The 24,442-nt window shown below is 37.3% G+C and overlaps 1 protein-coding gene across 2 annotated transcripts in view; it reads right to left on the bottom strand.

Moving 5' to 3' along the window:
- Positions 1-23,934, bottom strand: part of LOC149842984 (signal peptide peptidase-like 2) — a 142,189-nt gene extending 118,255 nt beyond the window's left edge. The window contains exons 1-2 of one of the 2 annotated variants that reach the window (XM_089999531.1): positions 23,633-23,934; positions 22,317-22,475 (exon numbers count right to left, since the gene is read on the bottom strand). In XM_089999531.1, the coding sequence (XP_089855657.1) occupies positions 22,317-22,475; positions 23,633-23,773 (300 nt within the window). In that variant the 5' untranslated portion in view covers positions 23,774-23,934. The remainder of the gene's footprint in view (positions 1-22,316; positions 22,476-23,632) is intronic. The other variant, XM_089999532.1, reaches the window with a different exon arrangement.
- Between the last annotated feature and the right edge of the window lie 508 nt (positions 23,935-24,442).

Below are 24,442 nucleotides of genomic sequence, written 5' to 3'. Positions count from 1 at the left end.
CCATGTCAACGTGACATAACACTAGACACACCACGACACTTTGCGGACATAGTTTCTTTGGGTCGGAAAAATGAGCATTTATGGTCATCAATTTTTGCATCATAGGAAAAACTTGTACACATGTTTGATTCCAGCAACCCAAAATCCTATCCCTACTAAATAGATCATCTAGGTCACATCTATGAGGGAAAAAATGGGTTTTGCTAAGTTGACCATAGGTACAATCGATTGTAGCATATATATATATATATATATATATATAGTGGTAGTTGTACAATCCTCAGGTGCGCAGCTACAGTGGAATCATGCTGGTCATTCATCACGCGTGTGATAGACGGACAACACGCGAAAATGATGCAAAAAATGATAAAAATGCACGTTTGCATGTTTTTTGGCATAAGAGGCACCTTTGAAACGCCCCCTAGGGGATGCACCCAGCATTTTAAAAAAAAGGCTTTTAGCGGTGCTTCAGAACTGTCGCTAAAGGTTTTTTTTGCATGGTTTTTTATGAAAAAAATGTTGAGCATCCATCATGCGTGTGTGTGTGTGTATGTCCACTGGTAGCTGCGCAACTCTCTCTCTCTCTCTCTCTCTCTCTCTCTCTCTCTCTCTCTCTATATATATATATATATATATATATATATATATATATATGAGTCAATGTTTGCTAACCTCAGTAAGGAACTCCTAGTAAAAACCCAAATATTTTTTGTTTTTTTATGTTTGTTGCACATCTGACGCTCCATACGTGATCTACATATTTGGGTTAGTAGAAATCGGTGCTTGGATCATGTTGCTCCAACATGTATGTAAGATTTTGCAGGGGTTGAAAAATCAACAGCCTACAATGTACCAAATTTTCAACCTTCAAAAAATGTCCAAGAGTTGATTCCTACCATGCTGAATGCATCCATGGGGTTAGATTTGGTCATAATCATTCCCACTATAAGTTCCAACTAGGAGGCTCCTTATCCATGAGGGCATCGATTTTCCTGACTCAAAAACATGTTCTTTTGTCGAAAAAAATTATCCAAGGGCCGATTTCTACTAAATCGAGCATGCTGAACAGAGGGCCCCGATTGGTAGAAAAAAACCCACAACTCCTTGGGGTCATATCTATGAGGCTAGATTGAGTCAAAATAACTCACATAATGAGATTCCAACTCAATTGTAGGTTATATATATATATATATATATATATATATATATATATATATATATATATATATATATATATATATATATGTATGTATGCTACTATCTATTGTATATGTAATTTATTTAGAAAAACAGAGGTGCAAATTGTATCCACTCAATCTGACCTCACACATACGTTCAACATGGTTTGTTTGTTAGGAATTGCACCTTGGATTATAAAGTTTTTACATAAAAATATGATTTTTTTGAGTTATGATACTTTTGGCACATTGTGGGCCTTTTCAAAGCTTTTAAGAAAACCGCTTAATGTTAGAAATACATGATCCAGAACCTGTTTTTAACAAAACAAACAATATTAAGCACATCTATGAGGTTAATTTTCAAGAAAAAAAGTGAAAAAAATGGTATTTTCTACTGGACTGCAGCATATATATATATATATGAACTGGAATGTGAACCGAGATCTTTATCGGGTTTTTTTAACCCATCGTACGGATGAGATCTAGGTGTTTGGTTTTATGGGGACAGGCTCTTGGATCATCTGATTATGATGTGCAAGCAGGATGTCTTAAGGCTTGAAAGTTGAAACAACTACACAAAATTTTCATAAATATTTGAACATCAAAAAAATCGTATTTTTATATAAAAAAACATGATCTAACAGTCTATTTCTATTGATGCGGAGATTGCAATTTGTGGAGATGTTGAGAGAGCCAAACAGCTCGGTTCTGCGTGACCTGAAACTCAAGGCCCACCGCCTTCTCGGTGCAGGCATCAAAGAGATGGCGCGTGAAGCTGGCGATGTGGCTCATTTTGATATGGAGCAAACAGCTCGTGAAGAGCGCAAAAAGGCTCACTGCAAGCAGAAAAGGAGAGTGAAGAGGAAGAAGCCTGTGATCTTGGGCTCCTTCGGGCATTACGGTGTTTGCTAGCAGAAGCACCTACGATGCCGAGAGGATGTGCCATTATCATAAGGGACACAAGAAGTTCCGGTAAAAAAACTTGGTCTCTCTCTCTCTCTCTCTCTCTCTCTCTCTCTCTCTCTCTCTCTCTCTCTCACACACACACACACACAGGATTTTAAGCATGTTAATTTGCTTTTCAATGTCGTCCATGTTGAGGTTCCCTTTATGGAGGATGTGATCTACCATACTCCGATTGAGGCAGGCTGCAATGCTGTCTTTGCTCAAGGCAACTAGGGCCTCTTTATCTCTGCTTGCAAATTTTGTTTTTCAATGTCGTCCATGTTAAATATGGTTGCAGATGCACAATAGACTGACATCTTTGTTTTCTCGTCATCTGAAGTTTTAGAAACAAAGTTTAGTTGATTGTTTTGAGCTATCTCATGGTGGTTCAACCAATGAATTGTCGCAAGAAAATCGTCGGTAAGGGCATTCTAATTGATCACGAGTGATGTCCTTCGGAAATTTCTTTTAGATACCCAACTTTTTTGTTTGGTTTTGCAAAAGCTTTCCATTGTTTTGCAAAAGACATTTTTTGAATGCTTTAGAGCCAAGATCCAAGGTAATTTGAGATACTAGGATCTAAAATCTAGGATCTTACTAAGGATCTTGAATTTCTCCTTTGATTGAAAAAGGGATCACAAATCCTGTGTTTGATTAGCACCAAGGCTTTGTGATTAGAGTTTTTTACATGCACACATACACTACCTGAAAAAGTCTGTTTATATTTTACATGTATGCCTTACCCGACCCATATGTATTATGGGTCTGGATATTACACCAAACCCGACCCATATTGTAAAACAAAGTATATAAATACAAGTTGTAGGTCACGATTTCTGTATTGGGAATCGTGACAGCCGCAGCCCCTCTTCTTTTCTTCATCTTCCTTTTCTCGTGAGACAGATGAGAAATCTGACATGGTATCAGAGCAAAGATCCATCTAGGGTTTTGAAGTTGCTTCTAAAAGGTCTGACCTGAGAGATCGATCTCCTTCCAATCAACAGGTTCCTTTCTTCCTTCTTTTCTCCTTTTTTGCAAATCTGATCTGAAATCTATCTACCTTCTTCTTGTCTGGAATATTCATATCTGACATGAATCCCTAAAATTAACCTACTTCTCTTCTTGTCTGGAATATTCAGATTTGGCCGTGAATCTGCGTCAGATCTGAAGTATTCTAGTTTCTGCATATTCTTGGCTTTACATTCTGTCTTGAATATTCAGACCTGATCGCGCATATGTGTCAGATCTGAAGTATTCAATCTCTGTGCATTCTCAATTTTCTTTTAACTTGACTAAAATATTCAGATCTGATCGTGAATCTACATCAGATTTGGAATATTAAGTTTCTGATTGATATTAATTCTATATACATCAGACCCAAAGTTGGATCTGTGTTTTGTTTCTGCTGAGACTTGATATTTGACATCAGATCTAAAATCTGAGTCCAACCTATCAAGTATATACAGACTTCTTCTTGCCGTCACATCTAATATTCATATAATATTCTATTCTTTGACAGCACAATATCCACTGTGACTTATCTGAGAAAACATCTTCAGATTTTAACTCTGTCCAGCGTGTGCTGCTCAAAACTTCTTCCTGCATCAATCTCAGCTTAAAAAAAAGAGTAAGAAAACTTTCAGATCTGGTTTTATCTTCGGATCTGAAAGCTTCTGATCACTGATTCCTTGATGGTTGCCTAGCTTCAGCAAAAAAAAAATGACCAGCAAGATTCTCTGGCAGTGGACTGTGCACTTCGTGAATATCTTTGTTAAATTTTTAAGTCATGGATTTCTTTCATTCTCCTCAATCCGGTCTTTCTTCAAGTTTCCTCAATCAACTTGTTTCCGAAAAGTTAACCACTTCAAACTTCTTGATTTGGAGGAGACAAATCATTAATTTTATAAGGAGTCAAGGTCTTTTAGGTCATCTGGATGGAATCACTCCAGCCCCACTAGAATTTGTTACGACTTACAAGAGAAGAGAAAGATGATAAAGGGGCAATTTCAATTGTGTATGTCAAAAATGCAGAATATCTCAACTAGGAGAGGAAGGATCAGTCAGTAGTTGCATACATTACCTCTACACTGTCTCAAGAGGTTCTTGTTGCAATCCCTGACAATTGTACAGTCATACAACTTTGAGAGAGATTGTTCAGATGTATTCACAAGTTTCACAGGTAAGGATGGTTTTTCTCAAGAGAGAATTTCAGCTGCAGAGAAAATATTCCATGACCATCATGGAATATCTAAACAAGATGAAGACTATCACAGATCAACTTGCAGTTATAGGATGTGCAATGAGCGATAGTGATATGGTGCAACAAACTCTAAGTGGATTGAGATCCGAGTATAATATGATCGTCACTTCATTACTGTGCTTGCCTGCTCTTCCTACTTTTGATAAGTTACGGGCTAAATTAATTCAGTATGAAATTACTCTAAAAGGCTTTTTTAAGGAAAATCACGCTCACACGAATCCACAAGAAATTTTTGCCACAGGGGTGACTTATGATCGAGGATGGGGGTGAGGAGGACAAGGGCGAAATGGACACGGGAGACGTGGATTGCTTCCCACTCTTAATATGTCGACCATTGCTCAGGGACAAAGACTCATCTCCACTTGCTTTCTTTGCAACAAAAAGAGGCATATCAAGGCGAATTGTTGGTACAATCCTGAAAATAAAGGAAAGGCTCCAGAGACAGAATATAAAAGGAAGCCCAGCAGCACCAGAGACAGTGGAGAGATTAGAGAGTTGTTGATATCTGCCTTGTCAGGATTGAATCTAAAGCAGAATGACCAAGGAACTTGGTTTTTTGACTCCGGGGCAGCAACCCACGTGACTGGTGATGCAGGTAAACTTTTCAAACCTATTCCTTATTTTGGAAAAAGTAAGATTGTCACCTGAGATGGATCTTACCATCCTGTTTCTCACGTTAGAAAGTCTGTCATTTCCATGTCACATTCTACCCTTGAACTTTCCAATGTCCTTCATACTCCCAATATCTAGAAACATATTGTCTTTGTTTCTAAACTTGTTGATGATAACCATGCTTCAGTCGAATTCACTACATTTTCTGTGCAGGTCAAAGACCTTCGCACGAGGGAAACATTCGCTGAAGGAAAGAGACAAGGCAATATGTATGTCTTTCAAGAAGATCCATGTCATTCGGCTTACCCTGCTCATCTGGATTTGAAGTCTTTATTAGAGTCATGTTTTTTTTCTTCTGAAAATGTTCTTAGTATTTCTAAATGTAATAAGTCTTTACTATGGCACAGTCAGTTAGGACATTGTGGGAGTCATTTTATTGAGAAACTTGTTTCTAATAATCTCATTCCAAAAGAAAGTTTCAATGTTGAAGAGAGAAATCAAAAGTGTTTCAGTTGTCTTTTATGCAAAAGTCATGTATTGCATTTTCGTTCCATTAATAAGAGAGCTTCAAAACCTTTTGAGATAATATAATCTGATGTATGGGGGCCTGCCCCAGTTGCCTTTGGATCTGAAAGCAGATACTACTTAATTTTTCTTGACAGCTATTCTCGATACACCTAGATATACTTCATGAAAAATAAGTCGAAAGTTTTTCTTTTGTTTTAGAACTTTCTCTCCTTAGTAAAAAGCCAATTCTCTTAGTCCATCCAATTTTTCCAATCTGACGGAGGAAGGGAATTCTCATCCAGTGACCAGTGTTGTGAAAAGCGTTGAGGCGTAGCGAAGCGCTCCACAAAAATCTGATGCGAGGCGTAAAGCGTAAGCCTAAATTTTTTTTTTTTAAACTTGAAAAAACTATAAAAAATATCTAAAATTATAAATAAATAAAAAATGCTTTATTGATGAAGCAACAACAACAAGAAATAAAATGCCTAGGAGGAGCACCACAGCAAATCAATGCCGACAGGGCACGACTGAAGCCAAATTGGTGATCCCATCATAATGCTTGTATCATAGTATATACCATTACCACCACTGACTGTAATGATGGCAATTATTGCTCTTCCCAATATGATGTAAATCTCTTGCATAACGTATCAAATTCATGTATTCAAATAAAATTTCAGCTTCTGCTTTCCAAAATATCGTCTCTTGACTTCAATATAGGAACTCCAACTTGTTGACAGCCAAATGTTGTATCTTACACACGTATAAAGCTGTATTGGACTAGGGTTATCAAACCAGGACCCTAGGCAATGCAGATTGTTAACGCAGCCGCTAGCAATACATACAGACACCAGTAGCAATTCAAATTGTTTAACACTGAGTAAAACCTCCTCATAAGCAAGACGACCACCCTTTTTGGTTAGGAGTAAAATGGCGGTCCAGAAGTAAGTAAGCTATCTCCATCAAATATGGGTGAGGATAATGTCTCAGAAAGTCCTCATCACAAGAATGCTGCAATAACGTGTAGATATCCACAACTGCTGTCAAAAGTTGTACGTAGGCAAATTATTGGCTCGATTCAAACTTTCATCCAAAAGTTGTCGGCCCCCCATACCAAATGATAAAGAAAGAAGCGTAAACAAGTACGCAATTCATGGAAGGTCAGCCTACTATCAAAGAAAAAGTAAAATCAGTAACACCCATTACAAACCAGAGTTACAAAAATGGTTTGGATTCACTCCATATGTTTAAGGAGCAATAATACTTGGCACCAAGGGAAAGCTTGACATACTTATATCCAAGAACTTTAGATCATTAATAATTGAACAAAAAGAAACAAGGGGAAAATGAAAAGCAAGACAAAGGCCGACTGCCAGACACTCCAATTTCCTAGATGCCTGACAATCAAATAGGGTAAGAAACACAAACACCCAAAGGTCCAAAAGACATGTAACTATAATGGAAACGGTGCCGCAGAAGGCCCCAACAATATGAAACCATCTCCCCAAATCCTTGAGCCCAGCGTCCATGCATATAACCAAAAACTCCAGTAAGTATCCTTTCTGTACAAAAGTCAAGATCAACAGCAAGCTGATTTAGGTGGAGCATCACCAGGACCTGCAGCTGGGTCTTGTTTGCTGATCTTGATGGTCTGGCCCTGGAACATCACCAGGACAGTGAAGAGAGGGAGAGCAGTGGGAGAGGAGAGGGAGAGCGAGCGTGAAGGAGGAACGTGGGCCTCAGCTAGGTTAAAATTGTTTTTTAAGCAATGCTTAAAAAACCCTATTTTGTGGTCAAATGAGGGCTTTGACCCTCATTTGACTACGAAAATTTAAGGCGTGTATGCCTTAGCGTGAGGCGTGCGCCTCAAGGCGTATGAGGTGCACGCCTTGGAGCTTTTGCGCTTTGTACGTGCGCCTCAAGGCATAAAGCCCCTCGCCTTGAGGCGAGGCGTGCTTTTTGCGCCTTGAGGCGCATTTTTAATAACACTGCTAATGACTTTATTTCTTTTCTTTAAAATAATGGGATAGGAAGAAGGGTGTCCTGTCCACGCACCCCACAACAAAATGCGATTGCTGAGCAAAAACATAGGCATATCGTTGAAAGTGCGATGAGTATGCTACACGACAGTAATTTTTCTAATAATCTGTAGACAGAAGCTTTTCATTATGCCGTACATGTGATACATAGACTGCCTATGGTTGTTTTGAAAAATAAGTCTCCTTATCACTGTCTTTTTTGAGTTCATCTTAATTATCATGATTTACGTATTTTTGGATTTGTTTGTTATGTGCACATTGATCTGTCTCTGAGAAACAAGTTTCAGGACAAGGCTCGAAAATGTAGATTTGTGGGATATGCAAATGACTACAAAGGATACATGTGTTATGACCCCGCTAACAAACATATCAAAACCTCAAGAAATGTTGTCTTTGACGAGCTGGATTTTGATCATAAAGCTGGCACAACTGATATGCCCTCTACCACAGTTGAAGTTTATTATCATTGGTTGAATTCAAAACTCTTTGCTAGTCCTAATGAAGGATGTTCTTCAGACTGCGTGCAGCAGGAAGAAGAGAGGTCTGAGATCCTTGGTGCGTCGAGATCACAGAATGGGGAATAAGCACTGTCATTGGTACCGGGCAGATATAAGGGCATTTCTTATACCAGACAAAGAACGACTGCGTCAGGACTCTTAAATCGTGCACCAGAGGCTGCATCTACTTCTTCATATACTTTTGAGCTCAGGAGATCTAATCGCATGCGGCATCCTATTGATAGGTGGGTCAGCTATAACAACTTCTTCATGGACTTTCAGCTCTTTTTAACTGCCTTCAACAGGGAAGATGAACCTATTATGTATTATCAGGCAGCCACTTCTAAGAAATGGGTAGAAACCATGAATGATGAAATGCAAGCCTTGCACAAATGTAAAACTTGGGAAATTGTTCCCAGACCGCTTGACAAAAATGTGGTAGGATGCAAATGGGTCTACAAAATAAAGTATAAACCAGATTAGACCATTGAACGATACAAGGCAAAACTCGTGGCAAAAGGGTTCACACAAGAAGCGAGGCAAGACTATGATGAGACTTTTAGTCCAGTTGTGAGAATGGGAACGATTTAAATTATTCTTTTTTTAGTTGTTGAATATGGATGGACGTTGAGTCAGCTTCATGTTAAAAATGCATTCTTGCATGGGGATTTGAAGGAAGAAATTTACATAGAACAACCACCTGGATATTATGAGCAAGATTGTAGAACACATGTATGCAGGCTAAAAGGGGCTACCTATGGCCTAAAGCAAGCATCTCGTTCCTGGTTTGATAGCTTTTCTCTTGAGATTCAAAAGCATGGATTTTTTCACTCCCTACTGGATCACTCATTATTCATTTTTAAAGGGCAAAATGTGACCACCTTATTACTAATTTATATGGATGATATTGTCATCACATGAAACTCTGAAGATTACATCAAAGAAGTGAAAAACCTACTGGGTCTGATGTTCAAAATGAAAGATCTTGGTGCCTTACGCTATTTTCTTGGGGTAGAAGTCGACAGTCGAGCTGATGGCTTGACTCTCACTCAGCACAAGTATACGATGGACGTTCTAAGCAAAGCAGGTATGAAGGATTGTAAACCTCTAGGAACTCCAAGTATTCTTCACCAAAAACTGAGTGCTCATGATGGAGACCTGTGTGAGGATTCCACCAGGTATCGCAGTCTAATAGGGATGTTACAGTATCTCACATTCACTCGACCCGATATTGTTTACTCAGTCAATCAAGTGTCTCAGATCATGCATGAACCACGTACTGGACATATGGAGGTTGTTAAAAGGATACTCAGATATATGAAAGGAACAGTTGGAGATGGGTTGATATATTCTCCGAAACTGTTTGGCAAGGATATGTGTGAGATTACTGTATATTGTGATGCAGACCGGGCAGGAAATCCAGATGAACGAAGGTCTACATCAGGATATTGTGTCTTCATTGGAAGAAACTTAATATCTAGGAGTAGTAGAAAACAAAAAGTCATTGTTAGTTCAAGCACTGAGGCCGAGTACAGATCCATAGTTGCCGCTACTGCTGAAGTCACATGGGTCAGGCATTTACTAACCGAAGTGGGAGAAGTGATCTCTCGGTCTACCTTGTTGTATGACAATCAAAGTGCTCTCAACATGTCATTCAATCAGGTACATCACAGTCACGCTAAGCATATTGAAATAGACCAATATTTTGTGAGGCAGAAAGTTGAAGAAAAGGAGATCGAGCCCGAGTTTGTTTAACACTGAAAGACAAGTTGCAAATATATTCACAAAAGGCTTGACAAAAGATCGTTTTTAGATGCTTAAAGGCAAGTTGTTCATGGTTCAAAATCATGATCAACTTGAGGGAGGGTGAAAAAGTTTGTATATATTTTACATATATGCCTTACCCGACCCATATGTATTATGGATCCGGATATTATACCAGAGCTGACCCATATTGTAAAACAAAGTGTATAAATACAAGTTCTAGGTCACGATTTCTGTATTGGAAATCGTGACAGTCGCAGCCCCTCTTCTTTTCTTCATCTTCCTTTTCTCGTGAGACAGATTCTGGAGAAATCTGACACTACCTTCCTTATTTACTGTGAAATCACAGGTGCATTATCTATCCTGCCATTTGATGATGCTCAAATCAAAATTTCTGTGTCTGTTCGAATGCATCATGTTTTGTATTGATACACTTGTGATCCTTTCAATTGATTCACTTTTTGGTGTGATGATTTACTGCTTTGAATTTTCTCTTCATTTCATACTTTTGAGTTTCTAGAGAGGGAGTTTAAGGGGGTAACCCAACTTTGTATTTGAGACTGTGCGGAGTTGCTTCTATGTAGTGTACTGTATTATCTGTATTAAATTGATGATGATGAACCAATGATTATTTTTTTATTTTTGTCAACCTGTGTTCATGGCCAAATGTAATCAGATTTTGCTCCAGTTTTAACGCAAATTCCAAGTTCCCACACTTTTTACAGCTCAAATAAAAAATTATGCTTCTTTTTTAACACATCATCTTTTGTACCAATACCCACTCATGATCCTTGCAATTGTTTTGCTTTTTGGTATGATGATTTACTACTTTGAATTTTCTCTTTTTTGGTATGATGATTTACTACTTCGAATTTTCTCTTCATTTCATAAATTTGAGTTTCTGAAGAGGGAGTTTGAGGGGCAAACCAACTCTGTATTTGAGTTTGTGTCGAGTTGTTTCCATGTATTGTATTGCATTGTCTGTATTAAATTGATGATGACAAAACAAAGTTGAAAAGGAAAAGACAATGTTATTAAAAACGTGCCTCAAGGCGCAAAAAAGTGTGCCTCGCCTCAAGGCGAGCGGCATTGTGCCTTGAGGCGCAGGCATAAGGCGCAAAAGCCCTCAAGGCGTACACCTCAAGGCGAGGTGTGCCTCACCTTGTTTTGGTCAAATGGGGGTCAAAGCCCTCATTTGACCAAAAAATAGGGTTACTCAGTCGGGGGCTTTCATTATCTCGTCTCTCAATCTCTCTCCCACCTCCCTGCTCATCTCCCGCCTCTTTATAATGAAATGATGGTCTTCAACAAATGCACGAAAAACTTACAAACAAGTGTCTATTGGAGACACTACAAGCATGACCCTTGAAAGGGTATAAAAGGAAGAACACTTGAAAAATAAATAATACTTTATTCATGCACAAAATGCTTAAGAAACATTGTTATTTACATTGAAGGGGTTCACCCCTATATATACAAAAAAATGGAAGAGAGAGGAGAGCTCTCCAAAAGAGACACTGGACTCTAGTCCAACGACTCTTATTATAGTTGTTGAACTAGACTCCAACATCTCTTATTAGTCCAACAGCTATTTGCAGAGTTGATAGGATCAACTATCTAATTCTTATTGAACTAGATGCTAAAAAATAAATAAAGGAAAATAGAAAAAAAGAAAAAAGAAAAAGAAAAATATAATAATAATATTAAATAATATATATGTATTATAGTTTATATTTTAACACTCCCCCTCAAACTTACGGTACAATGAGCGAAAGTTTGTCTAAGAGGAAGTGAAATCTAGAAACAGCGAGAGGCTTGGTGAAGAAGGCTGCTAATTAATATTTTGATGTAACATATGGCAGACCTCGTTATCCAATTTTTAAACAAAATTTACAAAAATACCAAAAATAATTTCTGAAAGGCTCGAACAGTCCATCAGGTGTCCAGTTGGATCCACAACTCTGTATTTCTCGATTCGAGGTTTAAAACTCAAATATTTCCTCAAAATCCAGATCCAAAACGGTTTTCTGAAGAAATTTCCAAAGATCAAAACCCGAATTCTCATAAAACCCCTTTTTTGTAAATATTTCTCGAAAATACAAAAAAATAGTTTTAAATCCCTTATTTTCTCATAATTTTAGAGTTTTATTTCAAAAATACAAAAAAAACAGAAAATACAAAGGAAAAAAACCAAAAAATAATAATAATAAAAATAAAAAGAAAATACAAAAAAATATATAGTTTAGGAGTCCCTTTTTGAAAGTTTTCGTTATCTTAATATGTTTAGTGCGCTCATGAAATGTCTGGTTGCTTGCAATGTAGATCGCACTTTTGTTGTCACAGCACATCTTTGAAGTTTGCGTTGCTTCAGCTTTCATATCCGCTAGCAATCGTCTGAGCCAAACAACCTCCATAGTGGTGGTTGTCATGGCTCTGTATTTAGCTTCGGTGGAGTAAAGAGAGACCTTATGTTGCTTTTTGCACCTCCACGAAATTAAGGTTTCACCTAGGAACACACAAAAACCAGTAGTTAAGTGCCTATTATTGGGATCACCCACAGTCAACATCAGTATATGTAATTAAATTTAATGAAGACGAAGCAGGCAAAAAGAGTCCTCTTGAAAGAGAGGATTTTAAGTATCTAATAATATGCAAAACTGCTCCCATATGCACAGAAGTGAGAGCATGTTGAAACTGACTAGTTGTATGAACCGCATGAGTTATATCTAGCCTAGTAATGGAAAGATAAGAAAGAGCTTCAATAAGCTGTCTGTAAGGAGTATAATCATCAAGAAGTTCCCCATAATCAATTTTCATTTTAACATTGACAACTTCTAGAGTGTCCACTTTCTTATCATCTGTAATTCCAGACCTAGAAACAATATCAAGAGCAAATTTAGATTGAGATATTAAATACCCCTGAGGGGAATAAGCGACTTCAATGCCTAAAAAATATCTTAATAAACCTAAGTCAGTCATTTCAAAGTGAGTTTTAAGAAGAAATTTGATATTTGCAACTCCCTGTTTGTCGCCTCCGGTGATGATCATGTCATCCACATAGAGAAGAAGAAGAATTATGCATGCATCAGATTTCTTAACAAACAAAGCAGTGTCAATTAAATAAGGTTGAAAACCAATATCAAGCATAATATGATTAAATCGGTCATACCAGGCTTTTGGAGCCTGTTTAAGACCATAAAGAGCTTTTTCTAGACGAAGAGCTTTACCCTTAAGGATACTAATACTAGGCGAGGCTTCCATGTATACTTCTTCAACGAGATTCTCATTCAGGAAAGCATTTTTGACATCCAATTGAAAGATAGGTCATTTTCTAATGGAGGCCAAGGCTATTAAAGTTCTAACAGTAGTCATACAGGCCACGGGAGCAAAAGTTTCTTCATAATCGATGTCATACTCTTGAGCATATCTTTTTGCCACTAAACGGGCCTTATATCTTTCCAAGGTTCCATCACTTTTGGTTTTGACTTTGTATACCCACCTACAACCTATAGGTTTCTTACCTGGAGGGATATCTTGGATCGTCCAAGTGTTGGCCTTTTCTAGTGCATCCAATTTTATTTTCATGACTTCTATCCATTCTATATGATTTTTGGCTTGAGAATAGGATGATGGTTCAACATATGATTGTATTAATGTAATGGCTGCCCTATATATGGATGAAAAAGATTCGTAAGACACAAATTTTTCAGGAGGTCTAGAGATTCTAGACGTACTTCTGGGTGGAACTTCGAAGTATTTTTGTAATGCACATGAAAGATTTTGCTCTCTACGTCTTGAATATTGTAGACTAACATCCCTATGGATTTGCTCTTCATTATCATCATTTTCAACAGCAATAGGACTTTGATCATTGTCAAGGTCACATCCAAAATCACATTCATTGGATTTTGAAGTTGGATCAATTAAAAACGAGTATTCAGTGACATCCTTGGATTTTTTAAATTTAAAGAAGCTTTCTTTTTCCAAAAAGGATACATTTCTTAACACATATAATTTGTCATTTTGAAAATCGAAACACTTGTAGTCTTTTTTATTATCAGCATATCCTAAAAAGGCACATGAGATTGCACGAGGAGAGAGTTTGTCATTTTTGTTGGTAAAACAAAAAATTTGCATCCAAAGACTCTTAATCTAGAATAATCTGGAGTTAAATTAACAAGTTTTTCTATTAGAGTTGTATTCTTTAATGAGAAAGATGGCATCCTATTGATGAGGTAGGTGGCAGTTAGGACCGCCTCAGCCAAAAAACTTTTTTAAACCTGATTTGCAATTAGCAAGGTCCTAGTAGTTTCCATAATGTGTCGATGTTTGCGTTCGGCTAGGTCATTCTGCTGTGGAGTGTGTGGACATGATCTTTGATTCGTAATACCATGTAAATTGAGATAGTCTTTGAATTCTTTTGACATAAACTCTCTCGTTGAATCAGTGCAAAAAATGAAAATATCATTTTAAAACTTATTTTTAACCATTTTATGAAATATTTGAAAATTAGCAAAGACTTCAGATTTATGTTTAAGAAAATAAATCCAAGTATGTCTAAAAAAGTCTTCAACAAAAATGACATAATATGTATAACCACCTTTGGAAATAACTGGTGCTGGGCCCCAAACATTCGAATGTATTAACTCAAGTGGTCGTGAAACAAAAGTTCTACTCAAAAATGGTAACATTTTCATTTTGCCAAGAATGCATACTTTACAAGAAAAATTTTCAGAATTACAAAAATTTTTCAAACTTGAAAAATATTGAATTTTAGACATATGAGAATGGCCAAGTCTTTTGTGGCATAAATCCAATTCTAATTTCTGAACATTATAACAAAATGCATTCTTGGGTAATTCCAAAAAGTCCATGTAATAGAGTCGTCCTTCTCTATGGACTTCCCCAATCAGCTTCCGTGACTGGCCATCATGTACCCAACAACCATGAGAAGAGAAAGAGATATTACATCCATAGATATTTGCGAGACAGATAAGAGATTCAAATTAAGTTTAGGGATATATTTAACTTTTGGGATAAAATATTCTTTGGATTTTTGAAGATTTTCAAAACATCCTATTCCTTTTTACTTCAAGAGATATGCTATCGGCAGTAAAAACCTTTGACGCACTTGAGTTATTTTTAGACATTCGGATAGACTATTAATATTTGGTGTCATGTGAAAAGAAGCACCAGAATCTAAAAGCTAAGAAAAGTTACATGAACCGGAGAAAGATGCAACAACCGCTCCAGTTGAGGCTCCAGTTGAAGAGGATACCTCTTTTAGAAAAGGTTGAAGGATTTCCATCAGTTGAGCTATAGATACAGGTGCATCTTGATATTTTGACTCGGATTTAACAGATGCAACTCGTTTTTCTTCTTTTCTTTTTAACTTTGGACATTGAGGCCTATAGTGCTCCGGTTCATGACAATGATGACAAATGACTTTTCTTTTATCAAAGTCATTGTTTTGCCTTCCAAAATGAGGCGGCTTGTAAGTACGAGTATGATTCCCCAGTCTAGACACAGCTAAAACTAAGTCATCATCAACTTTTGAGTTCTTCTATAGTATCAACAATAGAAGATATTTTTTCAGGATGTAAAAAGGTCGATTTGGTGGATTCAAACTTCGGCCTTAGACCATTCACAAATTGATAGAAATATTTTATATCAAGTTGCTTTTGGCGAAACTCGATATCTTCGGCACAATGCCATTTGGGCTCAAGAAGAGTCAACTCTTCAAAAAGTTCGGACAACTCATTGTAATATTCTCGGATAGTTTTATCTTTTTGAGTCATTGTCTGAACTTTGTCTTGTAAATTGCACACGTGCAATATCTTTAAGGGAATACATGTTTTTGAGGTATTCACAAGCCTTATCGACATGCTCAAACTTAGCTAGACTAGAGCATTTTTTAATGTCTACGTTATTGATGAGCCATGACATAATTTTTGCATGCCCTATCCTTCACTCTTTCCATTTCTTTTCATAAGTGGCTAACGCCTTACTCTTATTATTCTCTTCCTCCGTTAGAGGAACCTATTTATCACCCTCTTTCTTGATAAGAGATAGTTTAGGTTCTGAATCGGAACCATCCACTATACCCCATAAATCTTTTCCCCAAATGTGGTGCTTCATAATCGAAGCCCACATTACATAGTTAGTATCATTTAGCTTCATAGGAATGATGGTGATCTTATCATTGTCATCCATCTTTTACAAGGGTAAGAGAGAGAAAAAAAAAAGAAAAGTAAAAAATCGACACGAGAATAAGAGAGAGGATACAAAACCATTTTTTTTGTAGCACAAGTCCGCCTTTCTTCAAACAAATCTTCTTGAGCCAAGAACAAGGTGATGAAACACCTTTTGTAAATGTGGCACGAAAATCGAGACGGAAGCACTTCAAGATCTAAGAATTTTGTAGCTCTGATACCATGTAATGAAATGGTGGTCTTCAACAAATGCACGAATAACTGACAAACAAGTGTCTATTGGAGACACTACAAGCATGACCCTTGAAAGGGTATAAAAGGAAGAACACTTGAAAAATAAATAATACTTTATTCATGCACAAAATGCTTAAGAAGCATTGTTATTTACATTGAAAGGGTTCACCTCTATATGTACAAAAAAGTGGAAGAGAGAGGAGAGCTCATTTTGAGCTCTCCAAAAGAGACGTTGGACTCTAGTTCAACGACTCTTATTATACTAGAGTCCAACAGCTCTTATTATAGCTGTTGGACTAGAGTCCAACAGCTATTTGCACAGTCAAGTTCCTTCAAATATCTAGTTCTTATTGAACTAGAAGCTAAAAAAGAAAATAATAAAAGGAAAAATATAATAATAATATTAAATAATATATATGTATTACAGTTTACATTTTAACAATCTCGTCTCCCCCTTCTCTCACTCTCTGCTCTCTCCCACCTCTATGCTCTCTCCCACCTCTCGCTCGTCTGTCAGCCGAAGAAGAAGTAGAAGACGAAGACTGCACCTCTGTCAGCCTCGTCTGTAAACCTCTCTCCTCTGTCAGCCTCTTCTCTCCTCTATCAGCCTCTTTTCTCCTCTGTTATTGCATGAATACCTATGTAACAGTTTATAGATTCAACAAAATTTTAATAGAAAAAAGTTACACTTTATAGATTTCAATAGATAAAGGTTGATTCAAGCACTTTAGAGAATGGTTAGCAAACTCCGTAAGTCAGCTCGTGACTTGCCCGAGTTGGATTGGATCGGTCCCTAACCGAGTTAAAAAGGAGTATCTTAGTTAGGGACTAAACTCGTTGAGTTTGCTAACCCCAAGGTGTTCTGCAGCTGATATATTATGATGACAGAAGTTGGAGAAATAGAGCATGTGTATTGTGTTGAGTCTGTAGACATAAGTTAGATTCTTTAGCAAATTCAGAAGACGCAATACTAATAACATGATATACTTTTAATATTGATTCTCACTTATCAGATATACATATAAATATATCAAAACCACAGGCCTTAGATGCTTCATAGATGTATACATGTTATTTTCATCTAAATAATTGATGCAATTGTGATTGCTGCATATTTGGTAGAGTGTTTTAAGTTGTTGATACAGATTTGAGTATTTGGGTCTTTTTCCTTTGTTGTTTAATGATTCAGCTCCATGAGAATGATTCCATAGAACTGTAAATGTTCTTTTATCTGGATTTTTATAACACTTATGCTTTGATTTTGCGTCAGTTAACTTCATTGCTTGCTGAAATTGGATTGAACATACAAGAGGCCCATGCTTTCTCTACTACAGGTGGTTATTCTCTGGATGTTTTTTTCGCTCTGTTTTTTTCCTGCAAATGCGGCAAGAGATCAATTTAATTGAAGAGAATTTTGGTTTCTAATGTTTGAAAAACAACAGAAATAAGAAGATCTCATGATGTGAGAGAATTTTGGTTTCTTAGATACTTACGTAGATCAAGTTGTTGCATTAATGTTACTTTTATATGTTAATCTCATATTTTTTCAGTATTTATTTCAGATTTTTTATTTCTTGTTGATTGTTGCTTCATCAATAAAGCATCCTTTATTTATTTATAATTTTAGATATTTTTTATAGATTTTTTAAAGTTTTCAAAAAAAAATTGAGGCTTACGCTTTACGCCTCGCCTCAGATTTTGGTGGAGCGCCTCACTATGCCTCAACGCTTTTCACAACACTGGGAAAAGACATTTCATGTGCATCTTTAACTCTAAAATTAAGAAGACAACTTGTGGTCTCTCTTGGTTTTATTGACAAAAACAACAACAACAACAACAACAACAACAACGCCTTCATCCCAAACAATTGGGGTCGGCGATATGAACCAAAAAAGAAAATCATTCTGGGTCCTCCACATGAATCCTTCTCCTCCAATCATTTTTATCCACTGTCATGTCCTCGGTGAGGTTCAAAGCATTCATATCCTTTCTTATCATCTTCATCCAAGTCTTCTTAGGCCTACCCTGTCCTCTTTTAGCTAATATATTTTCTCATTTCTCCATCCTTCTAACCGGAGCATCATTAGGCCTTCGTCGAATATGCCCAAACCATCGTAAACGATTCTCACTCATTTTATTTTCAATGGATGCAACACCTACCTTCTTACGTATTTCCTCGTTCCGAATCTTATCTTTTAGTGTATTTCCACACATCCATCGAAGCATACGCATCTCAGTTACACTCATTTTTTTAAAATGATGTCTCTTGGCAGCCCAACATTCCGTACCATATAGTAAAGCGGGTCTAATTGTCGTCCTATAAAACTTCCCCTTCAACCGCAATGGCATTCTACGATCGCACAACACTCCAGTTGCACTTTTCTATTTCATCCACACAACCTTAATCCTATGATTTACATCTCCATCAATTTCTCCATTCTTTTGAATGATAGATCCCAAATATTTGAAACAGTCATCCACCGCTATTTCTTGCTCACCAAGCTTCACTACACTCTCATCACTACTTCGTTGCTTACTAAACTGACATTCCATATATTATGTCTTACTCTTACTCAACGTAAAACCTCTTGCTTCCAAAGTCTGTCTCCATAATTCTAACTTAGCATTAACCCCAGCTCTAGACTCATCAATCAAAACAATATCATCAGCAAACAACATACACCACGGCACATTCTCTTGAATTGATCTCGTAAGTTCATCTATCACTATAGCAAAAAGGAAAGGGCTTAATGCAAATCCTTGATGTAACCCAACCGTTATAGGAAAATTGTTTGTCACCCCTCCACAAGTGCGGACATTGGTTACTACTCTTTCGTACATATCTTTAATTATACTAATGTACTTGAGAGAAATATCTTTCTTCATCATTGTCCACCAGAGAACATCCCTAGGTACTCTATCGTATGCCTTCTCTAAATCAATAAAAACCATATGCAAATCTTTGTTCGCCTCTCTATATCTCTCAATAAGTTGTCTAAGAAGATGTATAGCTTCCATAGTTGATCTTCCAGACATAAAACCAAATTGATTCTCCGATATCATGGCAATCTTCCTCAACCTATACTCAATCACCCTCTCCCAAAGTTTCATAGTATGACTCATGAGTTTTATACCACGATAGTTTGTGCAATCTTGTATATCACCCTTAATCTTATAGAGAGGCATCAAAGTACTCTTCCTCCACTCATTAGGCATCTTATTTGTCCACCAAATCTTGTTAAAAAGATTTGCCAACCATACTAAACCTTTCTCACCCAAGCATTTCCAAGCCTCGATAGGTATACCATCCGGGCCAACTGCCTTTCTGTATTTCATATTCTTCAAAGCCTCTGCAATTTCTTTCTTTTGAATCTTGCGCACGAAGTCACGATTCATCTCATGAAAAGGAATGGAGAAGCCTCCAAGATCCTGGGCATGACTTCCATTAAATAGCTTATCAAAATAATCTTTTCATCTCTCCTTAATCTCCTCATCTTTAACTAAAACCCTTTGCGCTTTATCTTTGATACATCTAACCATACCCAGATCCCTCGATTTCATATCTTTCATCTTTGCAAGCCTATAAATATCCTTTTCGCCCTCCTTGGTATCCAACTTGTCATAGACCTCCTTATATACCTTATCCCTCGCGTGTCGAACTACTTTTTTAGCTTCCTTCTTTGCTACCATATACTTCTCCAAATTCTCATTATCCTGACTCTTACTTAGATTTCTATAACACTCTCTTTTAACCTTAATAGCTAATTTGACATCTTTGTTCCACCATGATGTATCCTTACCTAGCGGTGCACCGCCTTTAGGCTCACCCAAAACCTCCTTCGCCACCTTTCGCATGCAACCCGCTATCATATTCCACATTGATTTTGCATCCTCCTCGAGACACCAATTAGCTTCCTTAGCTACCTGTTCTACAAACATTCCTTGTTTACCTCTTTTCAGTGCCCACCACTTAATTCTAGGATCTATCTTATGTCTATCCCTTTTGTGGCATTTTCTAATTTTAAGATCTAAAATTAAGACTCTATGTTGTTGAGAAGATTGGAAATGAAATGTTTGTTCCAAACTTGGGAAGGGTTTGAAATACCAAGAAAAGATGGGATATAGTTGAAAATTTTCCCTTTTCTTTCTTATCATTGTCGGCTCACACGCTTGAGCTGTTGGGAGCCACACAAGCCGTCAAATCTAAAACTGTGAGAGTGCCACCGGAATTTAGGAAATTACGAGGGCAGGCCCTCTAATCCACTGAACTGCGAGCATAGGGCTTGGACTTTAGAAAATGATAAAAGTACCCTGCCATAATTCAGATATTTTTGGTAGACATTTGACCCATGCCATAATTCAGATCCAAATCTACTTAGTATAAGTAAGATTTGGCATAAATTTACATATATCTGAGGTTTTTGTTAGTTTTAATTTTACAATGAAACAATTTCAGGCATATATGGGCCAGATCCTGTTGATTTTGGTGACCCAAAATCAGGTAGGGGATAGACTTCCATCTATTCTCGGTGCCATAGGTCATAGGGTGCAACTTAACTTTAATAATGGAAAATTGAAACAATTAAATTTCATTAGTTGTCGTGTCCCATGTCTCTGTTCGTACCTACATGACGTAATTTAGAACATGGGAAAATAAGATTCCAATCTGAAGATATATGGATCCCTAGCTATGTCACATGGGTGCGGGTGCGGCGCGATTTTAAAATTTTTGGACAAGGGGACTCAGCTATATATATATATATATATATATATATATATATATATATATATATATATATATATATATATATTAAAAAAATAAGTGCAAAGACACAGCACAGTCACACTCTGTGACTGTGCACTGTGACACAGTTTTTTATATATATTGTTTTAAATAAAAAAACATTTTTTTTTAGTTTTTTCACCCTACAAATGGATATTTTTGGACTCGGTCAACGTTGACCGAATCCAAAACAAGGACGGACTCGGCCTCGACTCAATGACTGAGTCTGACTCGACGTTGACCGAGTCTAGGTCGTGTCCGAAGCCGCACCCATGTCGGGGCGTGTCGACTTGGGTGTGGCGCCTCCCTAGCCGAGTCTGTGTGACATAGATCCCTAGCCTACCCAAATCAGAATACCAAACTTTGCTCTCACAATCTGGATAATTTTGGGAGGTATGAAGCACCATGCATGAAGAGAAAGACACCAGGTTGGTGAGGTTTCAACACGAAGCAACTCCATGCAATCAATTATGACATGGTAAGAGCTGAATAGAGAAGCAAGACTGGGAACTGCTGATGATAGAAATAAATCAAGCATGGTATCGGCAGTGACTCTGAATGTTGTTCACCTTAAACATGGCAAAAGCAAGCAACCTGACTCTCATTTCACTTGTATACGCAATCAACATAATCACATGCAAAAAGCAGAAGCATCAGCATACTAGGTAGCAATTCCTCAGAGGAAGTATCAAGGAATTAAAAATGCAAATAATAAAAAATACTACTAGCATGAAGTCCCACGTATTCTGCCTCTCAAATGCTTATCATATAAACCAAACCTCCTTCAGGTAATACACAAGCATTAAAGGCTCTAATTTCATGATTCTTGGGAAAAAAATCATTTGTCTAACTATATGCAAAAGGATATCAAATTCCATCTAAAGCCCAATTAATTTGATTTAAAAAAGAGAATTAGACATTCTTGCAAAAGTGAAGACAATTATCACTGATTCTCATCCCAAAGGAATATGGGGCAGATGACTAGCTGAATCAGACTTATTACCCTGCTTGGATGCTACTTGTAGAAACTTCTTGCAGAGAGTCCAAAAAGGACCCCAAGTAATCTAATATCTCAAAACTAGAATGCATTAAGAAGGTAAACCATGGACCTAGACTAATTGAGAATGAGGTGATTCATATGATCCACAAAAGGAAAAAGAAGGCATTTGTTGAAAGAAAGCAACTCATCTTGCAAAAAATATATAAAAGTAATCAAGCACCGCAACCATGACATTGATAATACTAAAATCAGGGGAAAATCCCATTGAAAGAAAGACACACTGACCTTTGAGGAGGAATTGCTACAGCAATCCAGTGGATTTGCCAAAACAGCATTGAACTTTGCAGCTTCTCTCTCATGAGTTGGTAAGGAAGAACCAAATCTAGCACTAAGTCCAACCATGCTTGTGCCTTCCTCACCATTCACCCAGTTATTCACCTTAACCTAAAAGGGAGAATCACAATGCATCCACTAGTCAAGTCAGATGCCGGCGATATTGTATGAGTTAACAAATTATTGGAACAAAGATGCTCCTGGCAACGAAAAATATACCAAATCATTCTCCAGTGAACATTAATTAGATACAGAGATAATAGATAGATCTAAAAATAAATATACCATAATCATATTCTGAAACAGAAATATGTAGAATCAATTCCTTTCAGTAACAATCATCTTGTCTAATCAAGAAAAGAACGTGAAAGCATCTCTGAAGAAGTTATACACATGAATACAAATTTTCCAATTTTAGAAGTACATGTTCAAAAAATATACTCCGTTTCGGGATTTAGGAAAAAAAAACGCTGTTCATGCATGTGAAGTAATTTTCTCAAGAAATTATCTAAAACTTCACTACATCCAGTATAGAAAGAAAAAGCTAAGCCCCATATTTCCAATCCATAGCCTTTAACACAGGAATAGAAGAACATGGATGCATTGCACTTCAGCAACTCAAATTATCAAAGAAACAAAACTTTCTTGAAAACTAATGAAGATACAGAGAGGAACTGGGAGAGAAAAGAAATCAAGCATTACGACAAAATCTTTCAACTCCGAAAACTAGAATGCACAAACAAATAAATAAACAAAGTAAAAGTGGAAATTCTACGCTACCACAAATCAGCCTACGCCAAACGAAGAAAAAAAATCCCCTCAAAATTTATAAAAAAATAAAATAAAATCTCAAAAACCCCAACAAATCAAAAGTTAAAGAACTAATTAAAAACAATGAAACACCCATCGTCCAATTCATCTAATTGAAGAGCCCAATTTCCACATATACACCAAAAAACAAAAAATACCACCGAGTGGGGATCGAACGAGACGCCCAGATAGTAAGTCGCAGTCGCACTATCATAACCGACAGGTCTCGGATTCGAATCCCAAAAGGGGCTAACTCCCATCTCGCTCATCAGGGAAAAAAAACAAATCACAAAATAAAAGAAAAACGAAAAATACGAAACCCTACTCCCAAAATTTCCCCAACTACATTCCACGAGCAGAAAAATCGACAAATCCCCAAATCAAAATAGCTTTGCAATCTCATCGAATTCCCAAATCCACAACAAACAAAACAAAGAAGAAAACCCTACCCACCGTACCAATTGGAACTTGTTGCTGCAGCCTGGGGATTTGGGGGTGGCCTCGTCGTCGTTCCAGACGTCGTCAGCGAGGGCGACGCTGAAGAAGAAGAAGAAGAAGAGGAGGAGCCAATGCACGAGGATGGATCGGGTGAGCGCCATCGATTGGGATTCACTTCCTCCTCCCCCTCTGAAAATCCTCTCCGCTCACCAATCAAACACCCGAGGTTCGGCCTTTTCCCGGGAACGCGTTTCCCACCTTCCTCCCCCTGCGTGTTTTCTCCCACCGACGCGAGTCGTTGGGGGTTTGACGACCAGAGCACGCAAACGCGATACAGTAAACGCAAAATATCTCCGATATTTTTGGAAAATATCGATATTTTCATGGGTCCCGATATAATCATCATAATATCGCCAGATTTTAAAAATATAAACAACAACAACTACGCCTTCGTCCAAAACAATTGGGGTCGGCGATATGAACCAAAAAAGAAAATCATTCTGGGTCTTCTACATGAATCCTTCTCCTCCAAACATTTTTATCCAATGTCGTGTCCTCGGTGAGGTTCAAAGCATTCATATCATTTCCTATCATCTTCATCCAAGTCTTCTTAGGCCTATCCCGATATCTTTTAACTAATATATTTTTCCATTTCTCCATCCTTCTAACTGGAGTATCATTAAGCCTTCGCCGAATATGTTCAAACCACCGTAAACGATTTTCTCTCATCTTATTTTCAATAGATGCAACGCCTACCATCTTACGTATCTCCTCGTTTTGAATCTTATCTTTTATTGTATTTCCACACATCCATCTAAGCATACGCATCT

The sequence above is a fragment of the Nuphar pumila genome, chromosome 3 (assembly GCF_984573655.1).
Source record: "Nuphar pumila chromosome 3, dmNupPumi1.hap1.1, whole genome shotgun sequence".
NCBI classification, from domain to species: domain Eukaryota; kingdom Viridiplantae; phylum Streptophyta; class Magnoliopsida; order Nymphaeales; family Nymphaeaceae; genus Nuphar; species Nuphar pumila.
The sequence above is the reverse complement of the archived record's forward strand: the minus strand, read 5'-3'. Positions and strand labels throughout refer to the sequence as shown.